Consider the following 23,503-nt stretch of genomic DNA (forward strand, 5'->3'; position numbering starts at 1 on the left):
CGTGTGGGCTTTTCTCTGGTTGCAGTGAGCGGGGGCTACTCTTTGTTGCAGTGCGTGGGCTTCTCATTGCAGTGGCTTCTCTTGTTGTGGAGCACAGGCTCTAGGTGTGCGGGCTTCAGTAGTTGTGGCACGCGGGCTTCAGTAGTTGTGGCTCGCGGGCTCTAGAGCGCAGGCTCAGTAGTTGTGGCACACGGGCTTAGTTGCTCCGTGGCATGTGGGATCTTCCCGGACCAGGGCTTGAACCTGTGTCCCCCTGCATTGACAGGCGGATTCTTAATTACTGCGCCACCAGGGAAGTCCCTGTTTAAGGTTTTTGAATGAAAATTTATTTAGCAATTCAATTTGTTGTCCTAGAGGAGAAATTAAATTTCTGTGTATTATTAGGTGTTTCCATTCCTCATCTTTAGCTTTTTATCAAGTAGCACAAAAGTCAACAGGAAGAGACATCTCCTTGGTCAGGAGTGTAAAAACAGGAAGGAGGAAGTCTATTGCAAATCTCTGTTAGCTGGCTATCAATTCACATTTCACCATAGAGGATGTCCATTAACGATCATCTTTGTGCTGTGTTGTTAACCAGAATTTCAGTGAGTGTTAATGTTGGTATTACAGAATGTCAATCCTAGTTATAGGAAGTAATGTTAACTAACAGACTGCACTAGGCTCTTTCCTATGCATGGAAACAGGATACTATTCGTGAGGACAAGGCCGAGAAATTGTACATAGAGGAAAACAAGGCAAGTAAAATATAACATCAGAAATGTGGAGAAAATCATCCTTTGCTTTTTTGCCTTTGCTTGATCTTGATGCTTTGATAGGTTGTATGATCCTTTAAGATATGATCATATCCATTTTTTAAAAAATTAGGGCATGTCAACTCTATCATTGAAATATTGTTTTGACAGAATATCTTCAATTGAATTAGAGGAAACACCTGGGCATTATTTACTAAAGCATTCTAAGAATGCATGTGGCAAACTAGATGAAATATTTCATGGGAAAAGAGTGAATATTTTGTTAACAAGAAATCTTTTTCAGCATTCTGTGATGGAAAGAAATTAAATTCTGTGTTTATACATTTCTGTGTTTATACATTCCTAGAGTTGCTAGAAACTCTCAGATACTCTGCAGCTACAAGATACCTACTTGGTTTAGATACCCAACACTGGTATTTTAGGACACTTAACTTATCCTGAGTTCTTTACTTGGCTGTACAATATTGTGGATGTTTTGAAGAAATTAAAAGTGTGGTGTAAAAGCTAGATGGCATTATATTATTGCTGTTTATTATTGTTATTCTAGAGACCTGTTTGACATTTTCGTTTCCTCAAGCATCTGTTTACTTAAACTATGCCTTTATTTCTGGATTATTTTGTGGTAATTCTTCCCAACATTTTTTATATCATGGCACAAACAGAAATTTAGAATGAGGGTTGAGATGATCATTATTGTGGTATGCCTATAACTTATTCATTTAGGAAGACATACTCTAATGTGTTGATCAGATAAGGGAGTTTGTCAACTCCTTATAATTGTAAAATTGTGTGTGTGTGTGTGTGTGTTGTGTGCGTGTGTGCGTGTGTGCATGTATGTCTTAGTTAAGGATTTTTTGTTCGTTTGTTTTAGTTGTAAGTACCAAACCAACTTGAATTAACTTAAGGAAAAAAAATGAAAAAAAAAATAGTGGAAGGTTACTGGGTATCTCACAAAAATCATACTTCTCAAAAGACTGGAACAAAGAAGCAGAAGACCATATTTCTTTCTGTTTCTCCATGCTTCGTTCTGTCTTCATTTTCTGAGAGGTCTGGCTTTCTCTGCTTCTCTCTGCACTTGAGGAGGATGACTACCTACAGTTTCTGTATGTCAGTCAGGCACATACAGCTGGCTATTTCTGAATTCCACTTCAAAATTCCTGAAAGAATGTGTCTAATTGAACCGGCTCGGATCAGTTGTACACCTCTGGTGCAACGTACTGTGATTGGAAGGGGCTGTACTGCTCATTCAGCCTTGTGAACAGTTTTCAGAGACGAAGAACATATTGCCGTTGTGTTTGTGCACTTTTCTGGGGAGAAGATCTATAACTTTTATTAAAATCACAGAGAGGAGTCTTGCCACTCCCTGGCCACTGCCCAGATAAAGGTTAAGAATAACTACTCTAAGAGTTATGATAGAATTCTCTCTACTTACAACAGGTATCCTTCATATCAGTTAGACAGTTTAATTGTCTTTTTCACAATACTGTGTTCCTTCCTGCCTGTGTTTACCATGATTGAATTCCCTCCTCCTTATTTCTCCACCTACTCAAGTATTACCTGTCACTGAATTCCTTTCTTAGGTCCTATTTCCTCTATGAAATCTTGGCATCTTAGAAGACTGCATTCAATGTGGATAAATAAACAAACAAATAAATATATGCACACATATACATATATGTTTATTTTCTGTGTCTGAAATCTTATAACATGGATTTTAAAAAATGCTACACAATGTTATTTAGTGGTATGTCTTAGGATATATTTTTTCTTTTCTTTCTTTCTTTTTTTTTGGTTGTACTATGCGGCTTGCAGGATCTTAGTTCTTCAACCAGGGATTGAACCTGGGCCATGCAGTGAAAGTGCTGAGTCCTAACCACTGGACCGCCAGGGAATTCCCTGTATATTTTAAATAAATGTCTTAAATGCAGGCCTAATGTAATAGTCCATGAAGCTTATTATTGTCATGCATCTCTGATTAGTTCCAACTGTGTTACGTAGCATAATGCCATGGGTACAACAGACTCATATTAAATACTTTTTGAACTGAATTAATGAAAAACAAGAACCTTCATTATAGAAAACTTGAAGAATATATAGAATAGAGTGGAGGGAAAAAATCACTTTTTTCCCTACTGCTTAAGGATAATCAAAATTCTAGTCATTTTTAATGTTAGAAACAACAAATATTTATTTATTAAAGTTATGATATTCAACATTTTAAATGTTGAACTTTGTTAAATATTTGTTAAATGAAGTTAAATTACATTATATGTAAATTTCAACCTATTTTCTCTATTTATTTGATTATTTCCTATTTTTGCACATTTAGGTGGTTCTTATTTTTTGTGAAATTCTGTGAACGGTGATATTAACTCTAAAATAATTTCTTAGAATCTTTGTTCCTGGAGGTGAAAATAATCATGTAGGAAATAATAGGTAATAGCTAACATCTGTTGAATATTTACTATATGCCACTGTTTTAAACACTTATATGTGTTATTTTATTTAATCTTCATAAGAAGCAAATGAGGTATTCATTTTGCAGATGAAGAAACTGAGGTAGAGATAGATCAGGTCATTTGCCCTAGGCAGTCAGTAAGTGGTGAGCTAGATATGAGCATTGGCCATTTGGCTTCTGAGCCTGTACTCTTAGTCATGATGCTTTGCCTTCTGATTTAGAGTATCAGATAATGAAAGCTGCAATATAAAAACATTATTAAATTTTAACTTAAAAAGGTGGGAAGGTTTACATTAAGATTGGAAACAGTAAGGAATGTGACCAGAATTATACTCAGGGAGGGAGGGTCCTGTATCTTGACCTTGTAATAGGTCAGGTATAGGTCCCTTATTCCTCTGCAGCTCTGCAGTTCCAAGATACAGGCCTCCAGTGGTTTTAGTAAGGCCAGTCTCTGGTTTATTCTCTCCAGGACTGGGGGTTGCTTGATGCAAGAAAAATCACTGACCTTTGTACCCTCTTCAGGCCCTTTTTCAATTCTAAATGATGGAAAAAACAAGACACCATCTTTCCCTGCCTTCTCTTTTTCATCATTCCTATCCTCATTCATTCATTCCTGTGTTAAAAAGAACATAAATCAGATTTGCTTTTAGCCTTTCTTACTAGAAGGGCTAGTTCTTTTCAATTTGGTAGACGGGGCCTAATAGAATCCATGCACAATGGTTTGTTTGTTGTCTTGTTTTGTGTTTTTGTCATGCCTGAATGTGAAGGCAGGCAACTATTCTTTGTGTGGTTTGTGAGAGAGTGTGTGTGTGTTGTTGATGTTTGAGTATTGCCAACTTCATTTTAAAGGAGCTTAATTTTATGAGAATTCATTAATAGAGGCATTGCCATGGTAATAAGGAAGATACTCTGGAATTGAGTAATGAACATGTTACTGACATATTTAAGGTAAAGAATTTCAGCAACTGAGTGTTTGGAGATTTTTTGCAGTGAGCTCCTTTTACCTTTTTTCGTGCAATATTCTCTAACACTCCGTGTGAGTTCAAGACTTGGATTGTAGACCTGGCTCTGGCCTTTTGTAGACACGTGCTGTTGAGCAAATCCTTTAACTTCTCTGAGCCTCATTTCCTTCATCTGTGAGGCAGAGATAAAACCAGTTGCCCTGTCCACTTCCCTAGGGTTCTTGGTATCAGATGCAATGATGTATGCAGAATTGCTGTGGATTGCAAAGCAGCAGTACAGATGTAAAAGATTATTTTTATTTTTTATTTTGTTAATTATATTCTGCTTTTGAATGGACACAGAATTGCTCTTCTCAACTTCTTGTTTTTTGTCCGTTTTTTCTGCTGAGCTGTGAAATGACCAGCAGAAGTGGACTGTGTGGTCAGGATGAATAGTGGGAGTTAGGATCAGCCTTGTATCAGGGTAACCATCTTTCGGTTTTCTTCCACACTATTTCTGAATTACACTTATTTGGCAAAGTGTCTTTTGAAAAACACATTATAAAAATTAAATTAATATGTATTAATGTATATTTATTTTAAAAATGCATAATTTTGGAATCCTTTCTTCCAGAGTTAGAATGAAATGCATTTACAGCTGACTTTCATTTTTAATATTTTCTGCAGTTTGGTAAAGTTCTTTTTTTTTTTACTTCAGGATATACTTATATCTTTTCCAGGACCTCCAAAAATTATTATTTTTTTAAACATTAACTTTGCTTGACATATTTTTCCCCATAAAAATGCTGATGTTATATAGTTTAGAGGTAGGTTAAAAAACTCATCAATCTGTTAGAAGTTTTAGATTACTTTTCATTCAGTAATTTTAGCATTATCCTCATATATAAGACATTTAACATGGAACAAATCATAAAAATTATCTATAAATTTTTCCAATGCTGGTCGAGAAGATAAGTGAAATACATTTTTGTTTATATTTGACTGATACTCAGTTTCTTTAGATCTTACCTTAAGAGTCAGTACTAATTTCCCATCAGTTTTCAATATAAAAATAACTCATGTATTTTTTATAAATTCAAACACTGAGTTTAAGATGTTCTTTAGTAAACTTATTTTTCTGTGTGTTCTTTTAATATCTGAGTGCCTATGATATGTCAGGCACCATGTAATATATAAAAGTTTATCCTATGCTAGATTGTCCATGCTTCTCCATAGGAGCTTGGAGTTGCCAGAGAATTTTTATGGTGTTTATGGTTCTGTTCTGTTATTTTTTTAATTAAAAAGTTTAAAAAAATTCAAGTATAGTATTTACAATTTTGTGTTACTTTCAGGTATACAGCAAAGTGATTTAGTTACATATATATATTTTTTCAGATTATTTTCCATTATAGGTTATTATAAAATATTCAATATGGTTCCCTGTGTTATACAGTAAATCCTTGTTGCTTATCTATTTTATGTAGTTTGTATCTGTTAATTCCATACTCCTAATTTATCCCTCTTTCCCTTCCTTTTCCCCTTTGGTAACCTTAAGTTTGTTTACTATGTCTGTGACTTTGTTTCTGTTTTGTATATAGATTCATTTGTATTTTTTTTAGATTCCACATATAAGTGATATATAATATTTGTCTTTGTCTGACTTACTTTACTTAGTATGATATTCTCTAGGTCCATCCATGTTGCTGCAAATGGCAATACTTCATTTTTTTTATGGCTGAGTAATATTTCGTTGTATATATTTCAATATATATGTACACACCACATCTTCTTAAACCAATTGTCTGTTCATGGACACCTGAGTTGTTACCATGTTCCGGCTATTGTAAATAGTGCTGCTATGAACACTGAGGTGCATGTATCTTTTTGAATTAGAGTTTTCGTCTTTTCTGGCTATATTTTCTGGCTTTTCTGGAGTGGGATTGCTGGATCATGTGATAGCTCTATTTTTAGTTTTTTAAGGAACCTCCATACTGTTTTCCATAGTGGCTGCACCAATTTACATTCCCACCAACAGTGTAGGAGGGTTCCCTTTTCCCCACACCCTTCCAGCATTTATTATTTGTAGACTTTTTGATGATAGCCATTCTGACCAGTGATACCACTGTGGTTTTCATTTGCATTTCTCTAGTAGTCAACAGTGTTGAACATTTTTTCATGTGCCGGTTGGCCATCTGTATGTCTTCTTTGGAGAAATGTCTATTTAGGTCTTCTGCCCATTTTTTGATTGGACTGTTTGTTTTTTTGATATTGAGTTGTATATTTTGGATATTAACCCCTTATAGGTTGCATCATTTGCAGATATTTTCTCCCATTCCGTGGTTTGTCTTTTCATTTTGTTAATGGTTTCCTTGGCTGTGCAGAAGCTTTTAAATTTGATTAGGTCCCATTTGTTTATATTTACTCTTATTTCTTTTGACTTGAGAGACTGATCCAAGAAAATATTGCTACGTTTTAAGTCTGAGAATGTTTTGCCTATGTTCTCTTCTAGGAGATTTATGGTATCTTGTCTTATAGTTAGATCTTTAAACCATTTGGAGTTTATTTTTATATATGGTGTGAGGGAGTGTTTTAATTTCATTGATTTACATGCAGCTGTCCAGCTTTCCCAACACTACTTGCTTGTCTTTTCTGCATTGTATATTCTTGCCTCCTTTATCGTAGATTAATTGACCGTAGGTGTGTGGGTTTATTTTTTGCTTCTCTGTTTTGTTCCATTGATCTGTATGTCTGTTTTTGTTGTTCTCCTGTTTTTAACCATTATATTAAAGCAGTAGATAACAGCATAAAGCAGATTTTAAAAAAGGAGGAAATATTTTTATTTTGATTTCACAGTACTTAGTTGTTAATTAGGTTGAGTATGAGATGCACACCGTATTTTGATACCATCGTAAAAGAAAAATATTTGGATGTCTAGAGGTTACTTTTTGGTGAAGAGTGCCCTCTAGTGAACCTTTTCTCTTTATTAAGATTTGCAGTTCTTTGCATCCTCACAGCATTTGTGAAGGCACCTTCAGTTCTCAAGGAATTTAGAAGATAAAACATACACTAAGTAATTGGAGAATAAATTTGATGTGTTATACAAATAAATAAAAGATAGTGTATTATAGTCTGTATGTAAAAGAGCTGGGAAAATTCCAGGTAATGGGAAAGTCATTATTCAATACAGCTATTCATGAAAGTATCCCAAAGGAACTATCTTGAGGTGAATTTTGAAGGAAGTTTAAGATTGAGGCATATTGTGGGGAGGAGCATCCTGGGGTCAAAAAAGAAGTTAAGGACAGTGCCAAAAAGGATTAGTGCCAAAAGGGAAAAAGAAATAGTGAAAAAAAGAATTATTCTGGAAAAGATTTAAATTTAATTCGATTTTAAATATTTTATGCAAATGTCCAAACAATTTGTTCATGTACTTAGAAACCTTTTTCAGATGTTTGGGAAGGATTCTGCTGGACAGTTGCGGCTTGGGGTCTTTCATGCGGCTGCAGTCAGATATTGGTTGCTGCTTGGGCTAAAATCAGCTGAGGCTCAACTGGACTAGACAGCCACGGTGGCTCACTCACATTGCTGGCAGTTGATGTGCTGTCAGTTGGGAGTGCCCACATGTGGCCTCTTCAGCATGGCATTTTTAGGATTGTTAGATTTCTTACGTGATGGATGGTTTTCCCCAGAATGAGTATCTAAAGACATCTATGTGGAAGCTGCATGGCTTTTTATTCTAGCTTCTGAAGTCACATATTATTACTTAAGTTATATTCCATTGGTTGAAGCAGTCATAAGCCTGTCCAAATTCAAAGGAAAGGGATATAGACCCCATCTCTCAACGGAAGGTGTGTCAGAGAATTTTGGACCTGTGTTATAAAACTTCATTTACTTTCAAAACTTTCCTGCCTCCTTGAAGAGTCAGGCTCAGCACAGATAAATTTTAATGATTTAGGGAGCAGCCATCCTCTGTATTAAAGTTACCTGTGCATATGCCTGTCTTCTGTGCTTAATTTTCAGTTTCTGTTGTACATGGTTGGTACTTAATGAATATTGTTGGAAAGAATTCTCCTTTCTCTTTATCCTGCTGTTAATGCTTTGGAGCTATTTCACTTCTTATTTGTACCTGGATTACAGAGAATCAGGGAAAGTTATGGGAACTTGTTATTCATGTTTGATGTATTTGATGAAATGGTTGGAAAATGTTAGGAGTACTAACATTTAACATGACACCTTATATTGACTATTTTCTTTCTTGCTGTTCTAAATTGCTAAGTAACCGTAATATAAAAATTTTTTTTTTCCCCAAGATGGAGTGGTACTTTGAGCAGTCCTTTTGTGTACTTAAGGTAGGGAAATGGTGTCTTTGCTATTCGTTGTTTAAAAAAAAAGAATTCCAAATCATGTGACCTTGTGTAAAAGGGGCTTTTCTCCCCAATGAGAACTCATTTGCTCTCTTTGAATATTTTAGCTCATTGTTTCTCATATGGATGTTACTGGAATTTTGGGCACCTTAAATGTATCTAAAGGCTGCTAAAGAGAGTTGCAGTGTTTCAAGTCCCATTTCTGACTCTAGCTGCAGGTTTTCAAGTGGGTTATAAACTGGTTTGAAGACACCGCTCCACCGAAAAATTAGATTACATTTCCAATTTACATAGCCTCGGATACAAAAACCAAGTGGTCACTTAGGGTAGGAGCAGTTAGAGTATCTCAGTGTAGCTTCTCCTAGTTTCCAGGATCCATACAGTAGGCACAGAGAACTGCTGATGAGAGAAAGCAGCGTCTCACTGGTGTGTAACTGCCCTTTTATGCTTGGGGCTTACATATATCCTGTTCCGAAAGAACTTAAACTAGCAATTCATGTGCTTCTATTTAAGGAAATATTTTCAAATCTTGGCCTTAAATTACTTGCCAGATGACTGGTTTGTTGCATGACCAATTTGCTGAATTTACCAAATTTATTGATATACCGAAAACCTGTTTTTAAAACTATTTTTGAGATTGATAGCAAGTAATTTGTATTGGATAAAGATGGTTTTAATAGCTTTTGAAAACTTCTGATCACTTTTTCTGTATTACGTTTAACATTGTTTTCATAGCAGCATTTTTAGGAATGTTAAATTTGTCAAAAGCTGATAATCATAGGGTGGTTAATTGTCATAAATATGTTTAATATTAGAAAAGTACATTTTTTATAGTTAGTAACCAAAATTTCGGTGCTAATCAGTATGATTGGTACTTAGAACATGAAAAGCATTCAATATAAATATGAAATTGCTGAAAAAGTATCATAAATAATCTCGTTAATATGAAATACCAAATCTTGAATACTAATTATTGGAAATATAAAATTAATATTTTAGAAATTAAGTTTGATAAACCATTTGAAACACTGGTGAGAGAATAGAAAAATGCCTGTGGACTGGAAGAATATAGAATGCTCAAACGGATGCAAACACAATTTTTTATTACTAGAAGTACAGAATTAAGGCAAATGTGTCATTTGAGGAACTGGTGAAAAAAATGTGGTTAATGTTTGAAAAAGTAGAAAATGACATTAAAAAGCATACAGTGGAAGTCAGAAGTAGCTGATACAATTATTATTATTATTATTATTTTTTTTTTAAAGATTTATTTATTGATTGATTGATTACTATGTTGGGTCTTCGTTTCTGTGCCAGGGCTTCCTGTAGTTGCGGCAAGCGGGGGCTACTCTTCATCGCGGTGCGCGGGCCTCTCACTATTGTGGCCTCTTTTGTTGCGGAGCACAGGCTCCAGACGCGCAGGCTCAGTAGTTGTGGCTCACGGGCCTAGCTGCTCCGCGGCACGTGGGATCTTCCCAGACCAGGGCGCGAACCCGTGTCCCCTGCATTAGCAGGCAGACTCTCAACCACTGCGCCACCAGGGCAGCCCTGATACAATTATTTTAGTAAAAGAAAATTTTAAAAATAATTTCTCAGGAAACAGATTTTATTTTCTTTACAGTTATTATGATGGAATTTTTTTTTTTTACAATGAAGATACAATGAAAGAAAAAGATACTGAAAATAGTGTACGGGTATTATATGCTTTTTGACAAAAAAAATCCTAATGTTGCCAGTAATAAGAAGAGTTCTTTTTCACATAGTATCTTGTGAATGTTTTCCTTCAGAAAGATGTTTTCCTAAACAAAATTGGAATATGATGAGTAAGTTATTAATATTATTAACAGAATGTAGCATCTGTCTAAAATATCGAAGTAGCCTGAGTGCCTCCATTAAGACATTTGATTTTATGATAAAAGCATTAATTTTCAAAGAGCCAATTTTAACATTTAAATGACATCTTAGTTTTCTTATATTTACTTTATTACCACTAGGTGGAGCCCTATGCATGCAATTCAAGAGGCATTTCAGAAAGCACATTTACTTGTTTACATTCTATAAGCCTGATACATCAGATGATCAAATACTGTGAGATAACTCATATTTCCGTACTTTGCATTGGTGTGGAAGATTAGATATAATGAAGATAGAAAGTGTGTACCTAAAAAAATTTTTTTTAGCTATGCTTTTAAGACATAAACATTTTTTAAGACAAATACAAGAATGCTTTCATGCATTGCTCGTTGCTAAATTTAAAATATGTAAATAAAATCATAGTGTAGCGTAGTCCATCTTTGTTTTTCTTCGCAAAGTTTTAAAGTCATCTCTTCTTTTAAAATTGATTTTGCATCTGATTTTTGTCTGATTAGCATTAAATTTTGCCAGAAGTAAGGTTTTATTGTGCTAAGCTTTTGGAAGTGCTGACTGGACTCTTATATTGAAGTCATTATCTATATATGGAGCACTAAGTTGCAACCATAGTGGATGTGGGTAGTGGAAAATTTACTGACTTTCTAATGTTCACTCTTTCTGGTTTTGTCATATCTGTGTGTATTTATTTATAGAAACTTGATTAGGCTTGCCAATAGACATTATAAGATCCTGGGGACATTTTGAAAGAAGAAAAAATTATTTTCATTAACATTGTATATTGCTTGAACATTTAGGACAGCAGTATATCTGGCACACTAATTAGATGGATACAACTGTTAACCAACTTAGGATTCACGGAATGAATAGTGCTGAATGGTATTTCCTTTCTTGCCCTGCAAGTCAGAATTTCAAAGAATAATGATTATCATTCAAAGACATAAAAAGGAAAAAGAAAAATAGATTTTTCAGAGTGCCTTCAGCTGAGGTTAGCTGAGTACCAGGCCCTCAGTTTTCTCTGCTTCATACTTTGTTCCTCCTTATTTTCTTGCGTTTGTAATTTAATACTGCCTAACAATTAGCTATGCCTCAGTTCTCATCCCCTTTTTCTGTTCGTTGGATGATTTCACCTGATGGGTGCAACAGTGCACATCAGGGATTCCCTACTGAGTCATTCTCAATTGTTGATCTTCAAAGGTGATCTGGTTAGTTGCTATGCTGGTAACTTCTCTGCATTCTCATGCTGCTTATCACCATTTCTGATTGGAGAGGCTGTCTAAAATAATGGTTAAGAGCACTGGCTTTGGAACTAGGTAGACCTGGGGTTAAATCTTGGTCCCACTACTCTGTTACTTTGGACTTAAAGTCTTAATCTTCCCAAACTACATTTGTAAATTGGGATGCTAACAGTATCTACATCATTAAGCTGTAGTGAATACTAATGAGATAATGCATGTAAATCACCTAATAGTGAGTACTTGGTCGTGTGTTACTGTTTTTTATTGTAGTTTAAGCCAGAAGCAGCAGAATATGACTCCTCTTTAGTCCACTAAGTCTCTGGGGAATTGTTGGCAGGGAGTGCACATCTTCTCTGCTTCTCTCCATATCCGTCTCCCTCCACCTTCTCACGAGATTATTTCTATAATTAAGCATAGATCCCTTCAGAGAGAAGATTGATAATTCTTGCTATGCAAAAATTCTTGGGATGAGAATTGCTTTTCTTTTCTTCCTTTTTCCAGTGTTCTATACATACCCACCTTTTCTCCCTTCCTGCCTCTCTCTATTCACTTAGCTGTTTGTTATTGGCTTTATTGGCAAATTTTAAATTATTTTTGACTTTACTTTGCATGAGAGTGGGTAGAGGGTTAAATCAACTACATGTCGTGATTAATGCCTTTTTTGAGTACTTGCATTTGGCTTTTAGATTTGTGTTGCATCTATTAAATTAAGAAAGGCAGAACTATGAACTTTCTAGGGTTCTTTTCAGGACCCTAAGAATATTCTGTCATTTGGTGAATTTTGGATTCTGGCACTTGCCGGGTCATTCTTCAATACTTTCTTTAAATGTAATTCATTTCTGTGATTTAGAACATTCCATTATCTCGACTTCATTTCTGTGTACTCTGCTCAGAATGATCTCGTTGATATGGATTGTGGTTGACAAGTGGCTGTATCAGCTCGGAGTGCAGCTTGTACTCAGGACTGGAATGGCAGATTGTTGCCAAGGGTCAGGAGAGACTTATCAGTAGGCAGATCAAGACCTACTCTTCCTTCTCATTCACAGTACTAAGTCTTAATGTTATTTTTATTTCCTGTATTGGGACTTACCATTCTATTTTAATAGCAGAAGGCATGGAATGTAAATAGTTCACCCATTTCAGGTTTTGGTTTTCTGTTAATGGATGGTGGGTATTACATATGTCATGATATTGTTTTTCTCCATACTAATAACATCAGTAGGAAAAAAGGTGTTCACCTGCTATAATAGTTACACTGCTATTAAATGTTTTAATATATATGCTATAATATATATATTATATTCCTATATATGTGTGTATATATATAAATAGATGCTATGATAGATGCACTGGCAGTGTTCTGAATCACTATAAAGCAGGAGTAGTTTTTAAAGCTCTAGAGAATAAATTGGAAAGGTACACTAAGGTTTGGACTTTAAGAACTTTCTAAAATAAACTGATGAGGATGAGTATAATTTTTGTGACTTTCTGTTTGAATTAAAAAAAAAAAAATCCCACAAGGACTCAGAGGCAAAGAATATACAAATCAATTTTCACTGCAAAGCAAAGGAGCTGCTACAGTGGAGGATTACTGGACTGAATGTCAATATTATGACATAGTATGAGTGTGTTTCATGTTTGGTAATTGCAATCATTGTTGCTTTTGTTGTGGTCATCCATGTACAATCCTTGATGTCAGTCTATTTATCTCTTGTAAAAATAAAATACAGTGTGTGTGTGTGTGTGAAAAAAAAAAAAAAGAACTTTCTAAAATAAAATAGACTTATGGGAAATAACTATTGTTTCTCTTCTTACTTTTTATTTATATGTCATTGTTATTTTTTAAAGAGATAACAGTATTGCCTTTGCACTCACAAAAGGAGCCAAACTTTCCTTTGGAGTGACATTGTAGTAGGGCAGTCCTGAAATACCTCTTGCTAGTTTTTTGCTACAATGCTACAACAGTAATAGAAAAAAAAAAAAGAGCCGGTTCTTTTGGTATTTTCTGTTTACTACCTGGTATTTTAAAAGCCAGATAAATATCAAACTTTTATTAAAATATGTTAAAAATGATCTTAGAAATGCATATATATACATTACTTAAAGAAATATAATACTTGTTCACAATTATGAAATAAAAATTTGTTTATAGCACACCAGGGTCAGTTAAATAAATTTCCTCTTGCACACAAATTTTCCTTTGGTATAATGTTGTTTGTTTAATTAAGAGTTCTTGTTAACTATATGTGTTAATTATAGGAAAAGCATGAGATGGGAATTCTGGTACTGCCTCAGTCACTCACTAACTAGGCGACACTGGGCAACTCATTTACCATTTCTATGCCTGTTTCCTCATTTGTAAAAAGGAGGCAATGATATTTTCTCTGGTGTGGTGTAAGAAATAAATGAAACATTAGATGTAAAAATTATAAAAGTCCCTATACAATTGTCAGGTATTGGGGGTAGTCAACTACTACAGCATGGGTAATTGAGTGTTAGCTATTTGATATTTGCAGCCAGTACTTAATTATTCAGCAGATGGTTCACTTATTTAACAAGGATTTGGTTGTCTCTTATGTGCATACTATGATAGTAGCCAGTGTATATTGAGCACTTACTATGTGTCAGTTATTGTGCTAAGAGTTTTTCATATGTTTACTAATTTAATCCTCATAACACTCTGCTGTAGATACTTTTTTAAATCCCTATTTTGTTGTTGAGAGAATTTGGATTTAGAAAAGTTGGTTGGCTTAGCTGAGGTTGAACAGCTAGTGAGTGTCCTTTTTGATTCCATCCATCCATCTGTCCATCTATCAATTATTTATTGACCATCTGCTACATGGTAGGCTCTATTCTAGGGCTGGGTGTACAACAGGGAACAAAACAAACAGAAACTCTCTGCCCTCCTGCAACTTACATTCCAGTGAGCAAAGACAGAAAATAAATAAAAGTGTGAAATAGAGAGTATATTCAATAGTGGTAAGAGTGATGCAGTGACAAAGTAAATTCCTTTATTTTAGAAAAAATAAAAAGCAGGAAAAGGAATTGTGTGTGTGTGTTTATAATGTGGATATTGTGGCCGGAAAGGGCTTCATCAAGAAGGAGACCCAAAAACCTGAAGGAGGAGAGGGAGACAGCCATGTGTGAGAAATGTGATCCAGCTAGAGGAAACAGCATGTGCAAAGCATAGGACAGGAATGTGCTTGTGGTGTTTCAGGAACCACAAGGAGGCCAGTGTTGCTGGCGTGGAATAAGTAAAGTATTAGGAAGTGAGGTCATTGTGATAATATGGGGCAGAATTATGTAGGGCTTTATAGGCTGCTGTAAGAAAAATAGGGTTTTGAGCAGAAGAGAGACATGGGGTCTGACTTATATTTTAGTGGGATTATTTTGTCTACTTTGTTGAGAACAGACTGAAGGGAAACAAGGGTGGAATCAAGGAGACTGGTTAGGGAGCTGTTGGCAATAATCTAGGCAAGACAAGTTGTTGGCTTAGTGCAGGGTGATACCAGTGGAGGTAGTGAGATGTGGCTGGATTGTTTTGGTGGGGAGGTGAGAGAAGAGAATAGTCAGGGATGATTTCAAGGTTTTTTTGCCTGAACAACTAGAATAATGGAGTTTACTAAGATGAGGGAAGGCTGTGGGAGGACCAGGGTTTGGGGAAGAAGATAGGAATTCATTTTGGACATATTTGAGATGCTTATCAGATATCCAGTTGGAGTGATGCATGAGTTTGAAGTTCAAGGGAGAGGTCAGGCCTAGAAATATAAATTTGGGAGGTGTCAGAGTGTTTATGGAATTTAAAACTCCAAGTCTAGGTGAGATCTAGAGACAGTATAGGTAGAAAAGAGAAGATATCCAAGATCAGAGCCTAGTTCTAGCTTAGCTCTTGAAGGCCCACGTTCTTAATGATTGCAACCTTATATTGCTGTGTCTAGTGTTATAATAGGTACTCACTAAAAATCTGCCACATGGAGGCTGCCCTCAAGAAGCTTATGGTCTTTGTGGAGAAACACAATATATGACATATACTTGAAACATTTAAGTTACAATGTAAAGAAATATTTGTATATAACGTGTCAGAGTGAGCAGACTGACTTTTCGTCTGTCCTACAGATGAAAAGATTACTTGGCATGGAAATGATTGAAAAAGGCCTGCTGGAGGAAATGGGACTTGAACTGAACCTCAAACCATGGGCAACAGATGGGGGTGCACATTTTTGGGAGGTCCCCAAGACTGCTTTCAGGTTCAGTATGGTCCAGTGGTTAAGACTCTGTGCTCCCAACTCAGGGAGTCCGGGTTTGATCCCTGGTTGGGGAACTAAGATCCCACATACCGCAACTAAGCCTGTGCGCCGCAACTAGAGAAGCCCGTGCGCCGCAACTAGAGAAGCCCGCGCGCGAAAACCTAGTGCAGCCTAAATAAATAAATAAAATAATAATAATTTTAAAAAAGATACAGATTAAAATTAACAACAGGAGAAGACACATCAGGCAGGATCTAGGAGAGTTCCAGCAGGGAGCTTCCAATTGTCCTTTCCTACTGGAGTCATGTGGACAGCACTTATTTACCCCAGCAATGATGCATGGTAACAGTCATGGAGTATTACTAACCAGGGAAGCTCTCCCAAGCCATGGTGTCTTTTACTGGGGGTTGGTCCCATAGTCACGGCTGACTGCCTGAGTTGTTGACCTTAATCTTCAGCCCCTCCAGAGCTCATACCATGTGGCCCCATGCCCCCATCAACTGTAAATCACATTGTAAGTCACACTGTTAGCTTAGACTATTTGGCATTGCCCAAGGCGCCCAAGTAAACAAAGGCATCTATCAGGCAGGACATTCCAAAGGCTAACTGCCCAGGAGTTGGGGGCAAGGGCCAAACCTTTTTTTGGGCAAGGTTAATCCTTTCCTGCATGGTGGATGGGGAAGTCCCTCAATGTGGAGACAGCAGGAGCTAAGATACAGTAGGAGTGCAAATATCATGTTTAGAGAACATTGGGGTGATTGCAATATGGCCTTGTACTTGGGAATATGAACTCTGGAGCCAGATTACCAGGATTCATATCCCATATTCATGTTCGTTCCACAACTAGCAACTAGCTGTCACTTGCTAGTTGTGGAATTTATGACAGTTACATAATCTGTAACTTATCTGTAAATTAGCAAGGGTAATAACAATACTACGTTACAGGCTTGTTATGAGGATTAAAGAGTTAATATGTAAAGCAGTCAGAATATGTCCTGACACAGTAAATGCTGTAGAAATCAGGAGTTTGTTCATTCATTCCTTCGTCATTCACTTAGTGATTCTTTTTTGAGCACTAGTATGTTGAAGACTCATCTCCTGAGTCTCAGACTTATTTCCAGATGCCTAGTGATGTATCTAGAGGGCTTGTGGCTCTTTAAATATTAACATGTTCAAAAAGAAATTAAGTATTTTCCACCCAAATTATTTCTGTTAATGTCAGTACTATCAACCTAGTTTGTTTGTTCAGAGATTTTATTTTAAGATATCAGCTCTTGCAGAGATTGGGCTTAATAAAGACTAAATTTTGGTGAACTGGGAAGTTAATGTTACCTTTCTTTTTGTATATATACAGGTCTGTGTATGATGACCAACCAAATGCACACAAGAAGTTTATGGAAAAGTTAGATGCTTGTATCCGTAATCATGACAAGGAAATTGAAAAGATGTGTAATTTTCATCATCAGGGTTTTGTAGATGCTATTACAGAACTCCTTAAAGTAAGGACTGATGCAGAAAAACTGAAGGTAAGGAATAGTTAAAATTCTATTTACCTTTGCTCTCAAATTACTCAAGTATTAGTTTATAGTGCATATTTACAAATCATTATTAAATGCACTATTTTTAACAAGTGGATTAGTGTACATATTTGGGAATGCTCCAATAATACAGTTGTCATGCTAATGACAGGAGTAATCTCCCTTTTTTTTTTTTTTGTAAACCAAGTAATGCATTGACTTAACAGGATTTCTTTCCATGCAGGGAATTGAACTCTAAAAATTCACACAATGAAAGGCCTCATTTGGAGTTTTAGAGCTCTAAAGTGACAATTAGTACAATATTGATAAAAAGCTATCTTCTGAAAACTTGTAAAAACTTACTATAAATGATTGTGTTCTCAAAATTATTTAATAATAGTGAAACTGTTTTTTGGGGTTTTTTCTTAGTTTAATAGCAATGTGTAGTTTTCTTAAGGAAAGTTGGTCTACATTTTCTGCCACACAGCAAAAACATTATTTATTAAATGAGACCTGGATTTGTTCTGTCAGAATACAAAATATTTAGTTATAAGAATTGTCCTATTTATCTTTCTTTACATTTGGAGAGCTTAGCAGCCAGAACGACCCTGGTTCACCAGAGGTTATGATTAGAAAACCATTATATAAAGGATATTCAGATAACAAGAGACCAAATACAGCATCAATGAGGTCACTGAGCATCTTTGTTCAGAAATTAATGAGATTTTTAATAAACCAGAATGTGCTTCCTTACTATGATGACCTAATGAGTCACTTAATATGTGGGAAAATTTGAGGTTGAGCCTTGCCTGCACCTGCAGCATTAAAATGTTGCTGTGGATTGAGATTTCCGTGTTTGATGTTAATCAACCACCCAGTGTTTGCATTCAGCAAAGTATGAATGTTTAATTACCATAAAATGCAATCACCATTTCCTACAGACAGTGACTGGCACATAGACCTCATTGAAGTTATCAAAAAGGGACCAGTGGTCAACTGGGTCAGTGATTTGAATTGTTTTACAGACGTAGGGAAGCAAGTAAAGTTCAAAAATCTAGATTAAATTTGAGAAGTTTGCCACAGAATCTGTTAAAAAGAACTGTCATAAGTAATTGAAGTTAACAAAAGCCCTTTTCAATCAAAAGTTCAAGTTCAAGCTGTAGAGTTAATTTGAATTTGCATTTCTTTGTTCTAAGTTTCTCATGAAGCATGATCTGATTACAAGGGTGAGCAGTTACATCAGGGCAGTTTTATGCGTATTTGTCTAACTAAGGTGAAATTATTTTTAAGGTGCAAGTTACTGATACCAACCGAAGATTTCAAGATGCTGGAAAGGAGGTGAGAAAATGATACATTTTTTTGTGTATTCAATATGTGGATGCAATTTAACTGTTCATTTAAAAATATGGACATTTCTTCTTTTTAAGGTGATAGTCCAAACAGAAGATATTATTCGATGTAGAATTCAGCAGAGGAATATTACAACTGTAGTAGAAAAATTGCAGTTATGCCTTCCAGGTAAGTTAAACTTGTCTATAATGTAACGTTCAGCTTGGTGAAATTGTAATTTAATGGTGGTGTATAGTCATTATTCATTATAGGTATTACAGATTACTTGGTGATTGTCCCCCCCCAAAGCCCATGGTATTCTTTCTTATCTACTTTATTCCCTGAATTTTCATGGTTTTCCTCCTTATTATAAGGCCCCTATTTGATGATCTGTCACATCAGTCTCCTAGAACAACCTCTACCTTTCCATTTCCTTTCTGCCTAGTTTGCCCTTTGTCCCTCCCCAACCCACCCCCTGCCTTTTTTCCCCTCAGAATACTTTCCCATGGAGAGAGTGTCTTTTGATTACATTTTCTTTCATTTTCCTAATTTGCCTAATTTTTTTACCTTTAGTTTTCCATTCTTTTCTTTTTGTCCCTTAAGCAGGTTTGTCTTTGGTCACAATTTCATTTTGCTAATAAGAAAACATCCAAAAGTGCTAGATCTTTTCCCTTTTTCGGTCTTGCCTTTCCTCTTATATTTTGGGAAGACTGACTTTTTAGGTTTCTGAGTTTCTGGTGTCTCTGTTAGGGCTCACATATTACTGGGACATCAAATAAATTCTGAAGAAACTAAACAGTACTTTCTTTACCTGGATATGCCCTGTTCAAACAAAAGGAAACAAGTATATGACATCCTTTTTTAATATAGTAAGCTAAATCTCAGTGTCCCATTTTTTAACTTTTTTTTTTTTTTTTTGGAAGGAACCCAAACCTCCATATCCAGGACAATAGAATAAGGTGCTTTGTATAATATTTATATAATGTAAATTTAGCTTAGACTACAAATTATATAAACTGTTAGCATATTTTATTAGCTAAAAAAATTGTTTTCTGACTTGTGAGAATAAAGCTTTTCTTTTTTGTTTTAGAGTCACTGAAATTCTGCTCATCTTAATTTCTAATGGACCAGGGATATGTGCACATTAACTTTGAGTAAATAAAATGTCTGCTTATTATGTTAGGTTTTAGGGTTGAGAAACCTATTTCCTTATAGTAATGCTTAATAATACCTCTTTGTCACCATCAGATACACTGAAATAGTCATGAACACAGCCTCTAGGTTTGAATGCTTTGTCCCTGAATGGTAATAAGCCTAAAAAATTGGGTACTGATGGAATAAGAAAGAGTAAATTCAGCTTATTCAACCCTAGTGGGCTATTTGAAATAGAGAAATAAAGGGAAGTAGAAGTTAGGTTTTTTTTTTACTGCTACTGTCTTTGCTCTCAAGGCTGGACAGGAAATCTGAGTTCATGTCAACATTGTGTTCTTAATAGCCACATCGAGAACTACCTCCTTTCCTCCATCTATCCTTCTATCTAATTATACACTCATACCTACTTTTTTGTGTCAGGCATTATGGTAGATATTGGAAATATAAAGTTGAAAATGATACAGTCCCAGCTCTGAAGGGTCCCACCATCTAATGTGAATAAAGACAAGTAAGCCATTACTGTACAACTGCCTAACTCCTCCTTAGATTAAGAGGAGTATGAGAGGATATAAGAAGTCACAGGGTAAACAATGCATTTTCCTGGTGTATTAGTTAATTAATTATTTTTGAGGAAAGCATTATTTTTATATGAAAACAATATGGAAATAATATAAGGTAGATGTGAAATTTACATGAATTGTTGAGCTAAAGCAGGAGACTTCAAAGAAAGTTTATGCTCGTAGCAGCAGTTTTTTAGTCTCTTTCCTAGGTTATGTGTTCACTGTAACGCTTTGGTTGGAAAATGTGAGATATATTGCATTGCAGTAAAGGGACTTTGATAGAGATATACATAGGGTCTGCAGAGTTAGGGCTGGTTCATTATAGCCACCATTGCAGTTTTTATGGTTTTTCAGGCAGTTAAACAATATCTTTTGTGAACCTGAAGCCCCCTAGGGAGTAGCCATAAGACTGTAAAAAATCTGAAAAAAAAAAGTGTCTATCTCTCTTGTCTAGGAAAATGTGAGCTGACTTGATGATCTAACAGTAATCTACCTACTTTATACTTTGAAATTTTACTAAGGATGAATGGTAATCTACATCATTGCATTAAAACCTTTTTGGTGGCAGTGTGTCTTCTTGCTGAAGCTTATAACAATTTTATTGAATAATTGTATTTCTGAACCTTCGATGGAAATGATAAAACAAATATAGATACTTTGCTATGTTTATTTATGCCTTTATTATAATTTACTCTCCGCTGTAAACTTTTGAGTTTTTTCTTTCTCTGTGCGTTCGGTGTAAAATTTTGTTTAGTGAGCTATAACACAGTTGCGTTATTTTATTTGGTATATTGAATCAAAATGAATTAATCTCACTGTTGCTCAACTTTCTCTCTCAAATAACTAAAATCCAAACTTCCACTTCCACTGCAGGAAGAGATATTAGTAAGTTTCTGATTAGGATAATTGTTACTAGGTTGATGTCTCAGTTATAGGTGTCAGCATGTACAAGTATTCCCAGTTCAATATAATGTATTAACTTATATAACATCATGTTCAATATATATAGAAATTAAAATGTTTTCATTTAATTGAAGTATAAAATTTTATTTGAAAATATAAGCCTAAATCAAGGCACAGAGAAAATTACCGAATTTATATGTTCTTCCCTGCTTTAATTATTTTCATCTCTCAAAATTTTTTTTTATTTTGAAAGCTAAAATAAGTTATATTTTTTAATGCAGTGCTGGAAATGTACAGTAAGTTGAAAGAACAGATGAGTGCAAAAAGGTGAGTTGTTTTCTTTCCTAATTGTTTTTAATAAGAGGTTTTTTTCCTATTACTGAGAGCATAGATGAAATTACTGTAAATTATAGTGAATCATCTGAAGTTTTGCTTTTCTGTGTTTAACTATTCTTTGTTAATGCAATTTGCCCATCAGGATCATTCAATAAAGCAGTCCTTAGCCATTTATTTGTGGATCCTTGTCCTTTGTAATTGATATCAGAGATTGATAATATTGATGAAGAACAAATAGACAACTGAACAGGAATGAAAAAATATTGATTAACTTAACAACACGTTAACATTGCATACAATCAAAGGCTAAGTGTGTACTTTGTGAAAGCAAAGTGTGGGTAGTTACATTTTGACAATCTGGGCTAGTGTAGTTCATGTTCTGTTTTATAATACACATGACTACATGACAGATGAAAGATAAAGTAATTTAAAGTAGTTTATGAATTGCTGTAGGAGCATTAGATGTAATTATGTTTAAAATGTTTTAAAGATGAACAATTTTAAATTACGTAGAAAAGTTAGAATGAGATGTGCTTGAAATAGGGAAATAATCATTTCTTCTTGTTTATTAATAACTGCTTAATTATCACATCGCAGTATATGCAAATCTATACTCAGATTTGTGTATGTCCTGCTTCATAGTGCTTTACATTGAATTTTATTGGTCTTTACCAATTGGTAGTAATTAGAATGATTTTGTTCCTTCCTAATACATGAGCCATAATCTGTTCTGAAAGAGTCTTTTATTTTATGTGTATATTATAAATTTATTGTATTTTATCTATCAAAGTTGTGCATCCTCATATTTTAAATACAATAACAGTTAATAGTTATGTGTGTTAGTTGCAAAAAAAAACCAGACATCACCTTCCCTTTTTGCCATTCACCATTCCTCCTTCCTAGGGGCAAAAACCTTCACCTCTTTTAAGAAATTATTTTGGTATTTACATTTATGTCATTAAATAACTAACTTTTACTATTACATCTCTGTTTTCAAGCTTGGGGCATTATATATTTCTTCAGATATTTCATAATCTAATATTTATATCTAAATTTACCCAGTTGTCCCCCAAATGTCTTATATCTTCTTTTCTTTCCTGAAATATTGGTTAGTATGTATTTTTTTGTCCCTGTAATCTAGAATAGTCTTTCCACTTTTCTTTGTTTTTCATGAAAAACAAAGAAAAGGTTAGTTGTCTTGTAGACCAGGGCATTTTGGATTTGTTTGATCATTCTCTCATGATTAGATGCAGGTTACATGTTTTTGGCATGAGTACAACATAAGTGGTATTGTGTATGACATCAGAAGGTATACGCTATCAGATTATCTCTAGGTTATCCTAAATTTGATCATTTGCTTAAGGGGATGGCTATCAGATTTCTTAAGAAAAGGTATGTTTTTCTCTTTGCAATTAATAAGTAATCTGTGGGGGGTGATATTTTGAGTCTTGTTTCTTGACAATCTTTCACCCAGTGGTTTTAGGATTTTTATTTTAGTCACTTATCACATTGGGGTTACAAAATGGTGATTTTTATACTTCTTTCATTCCTTTAACATTTATTAGCTGGCTTTTTTATGTAAAGAACTTTTCCTCTTTTTAGCTCTTTGTTTTTCTGATTATCACTATGGACTCACAGATTTTTAAAAAATAAATGAGTTATAATCTGTAATTCTCTTTATTCTTTTTGATGCACAAATTGTCCCCAGTTTGGCTAGGGGAACCCCTTAAGCCAGTTCCTGTGTCCTCATTTGTCTTTGAGTGCTTTCTTGCTTATCATACAACGAGTAAGATGTTCCAGACTCATGTTGTACTTTTCTTGCCCTAGATCTGGAGCCATC

The 23,503-nt window shown here is 34.9% G+C and overlaps 1 protein-coding gene across 4 annotated transcripts in view; it reads left to right on the forward strand.

Moving 5' to 3' along the window:
- EXOC6 (exocyst complex component 6) overlaps nucleotides 1-23,503 on the forward strand; it is a 207,209-nt gene that overhangs the window by 34,828 nt on the left and 148,878 nt on the right. For all 4 annotated transcript variants that reach the window (XM_068548220.1, XM_068548217.1, XM_068548218.1 and 1 more), the window contains exons 2-5: nucleotides 17,221-17,392; nucleotides 18,674-18,721; nucleotides 18,811-18,901; nucleotides 21,609-21,654. In XM_068548220.1, coding sequence (XP_068404321.1) covers nucleotides 17,221-17,392; nucleotides 18,674-18,721; nucleotides 18,811-18,901; nucleotides 21,609-21,654 — 357 coding nt within the window. The remainder of the gene's footprint in view (nucleotides 1-17,220; nucleotides 17,393-18,673; nucleotides 18,722-18,810; nucleotides 18,902-21,608; nucleotides 21,655-23,503) is intronic.

Source organism: Eschrichtius robustus, chromosome 7, assembly GCF_028021215.1.
Source record: "Eschrichtius robustus isolate mEscRob2 chromosome 7, mEscRob2.pri, whole genome shotgun sequence".
NCBI classification, from domain to species: Eukaryota; Metazoa; Chordata; class Mammalia; order Artiodactyla; family Eschrichtiidae; genus Eschrichtius; species Eschrichtius robustus.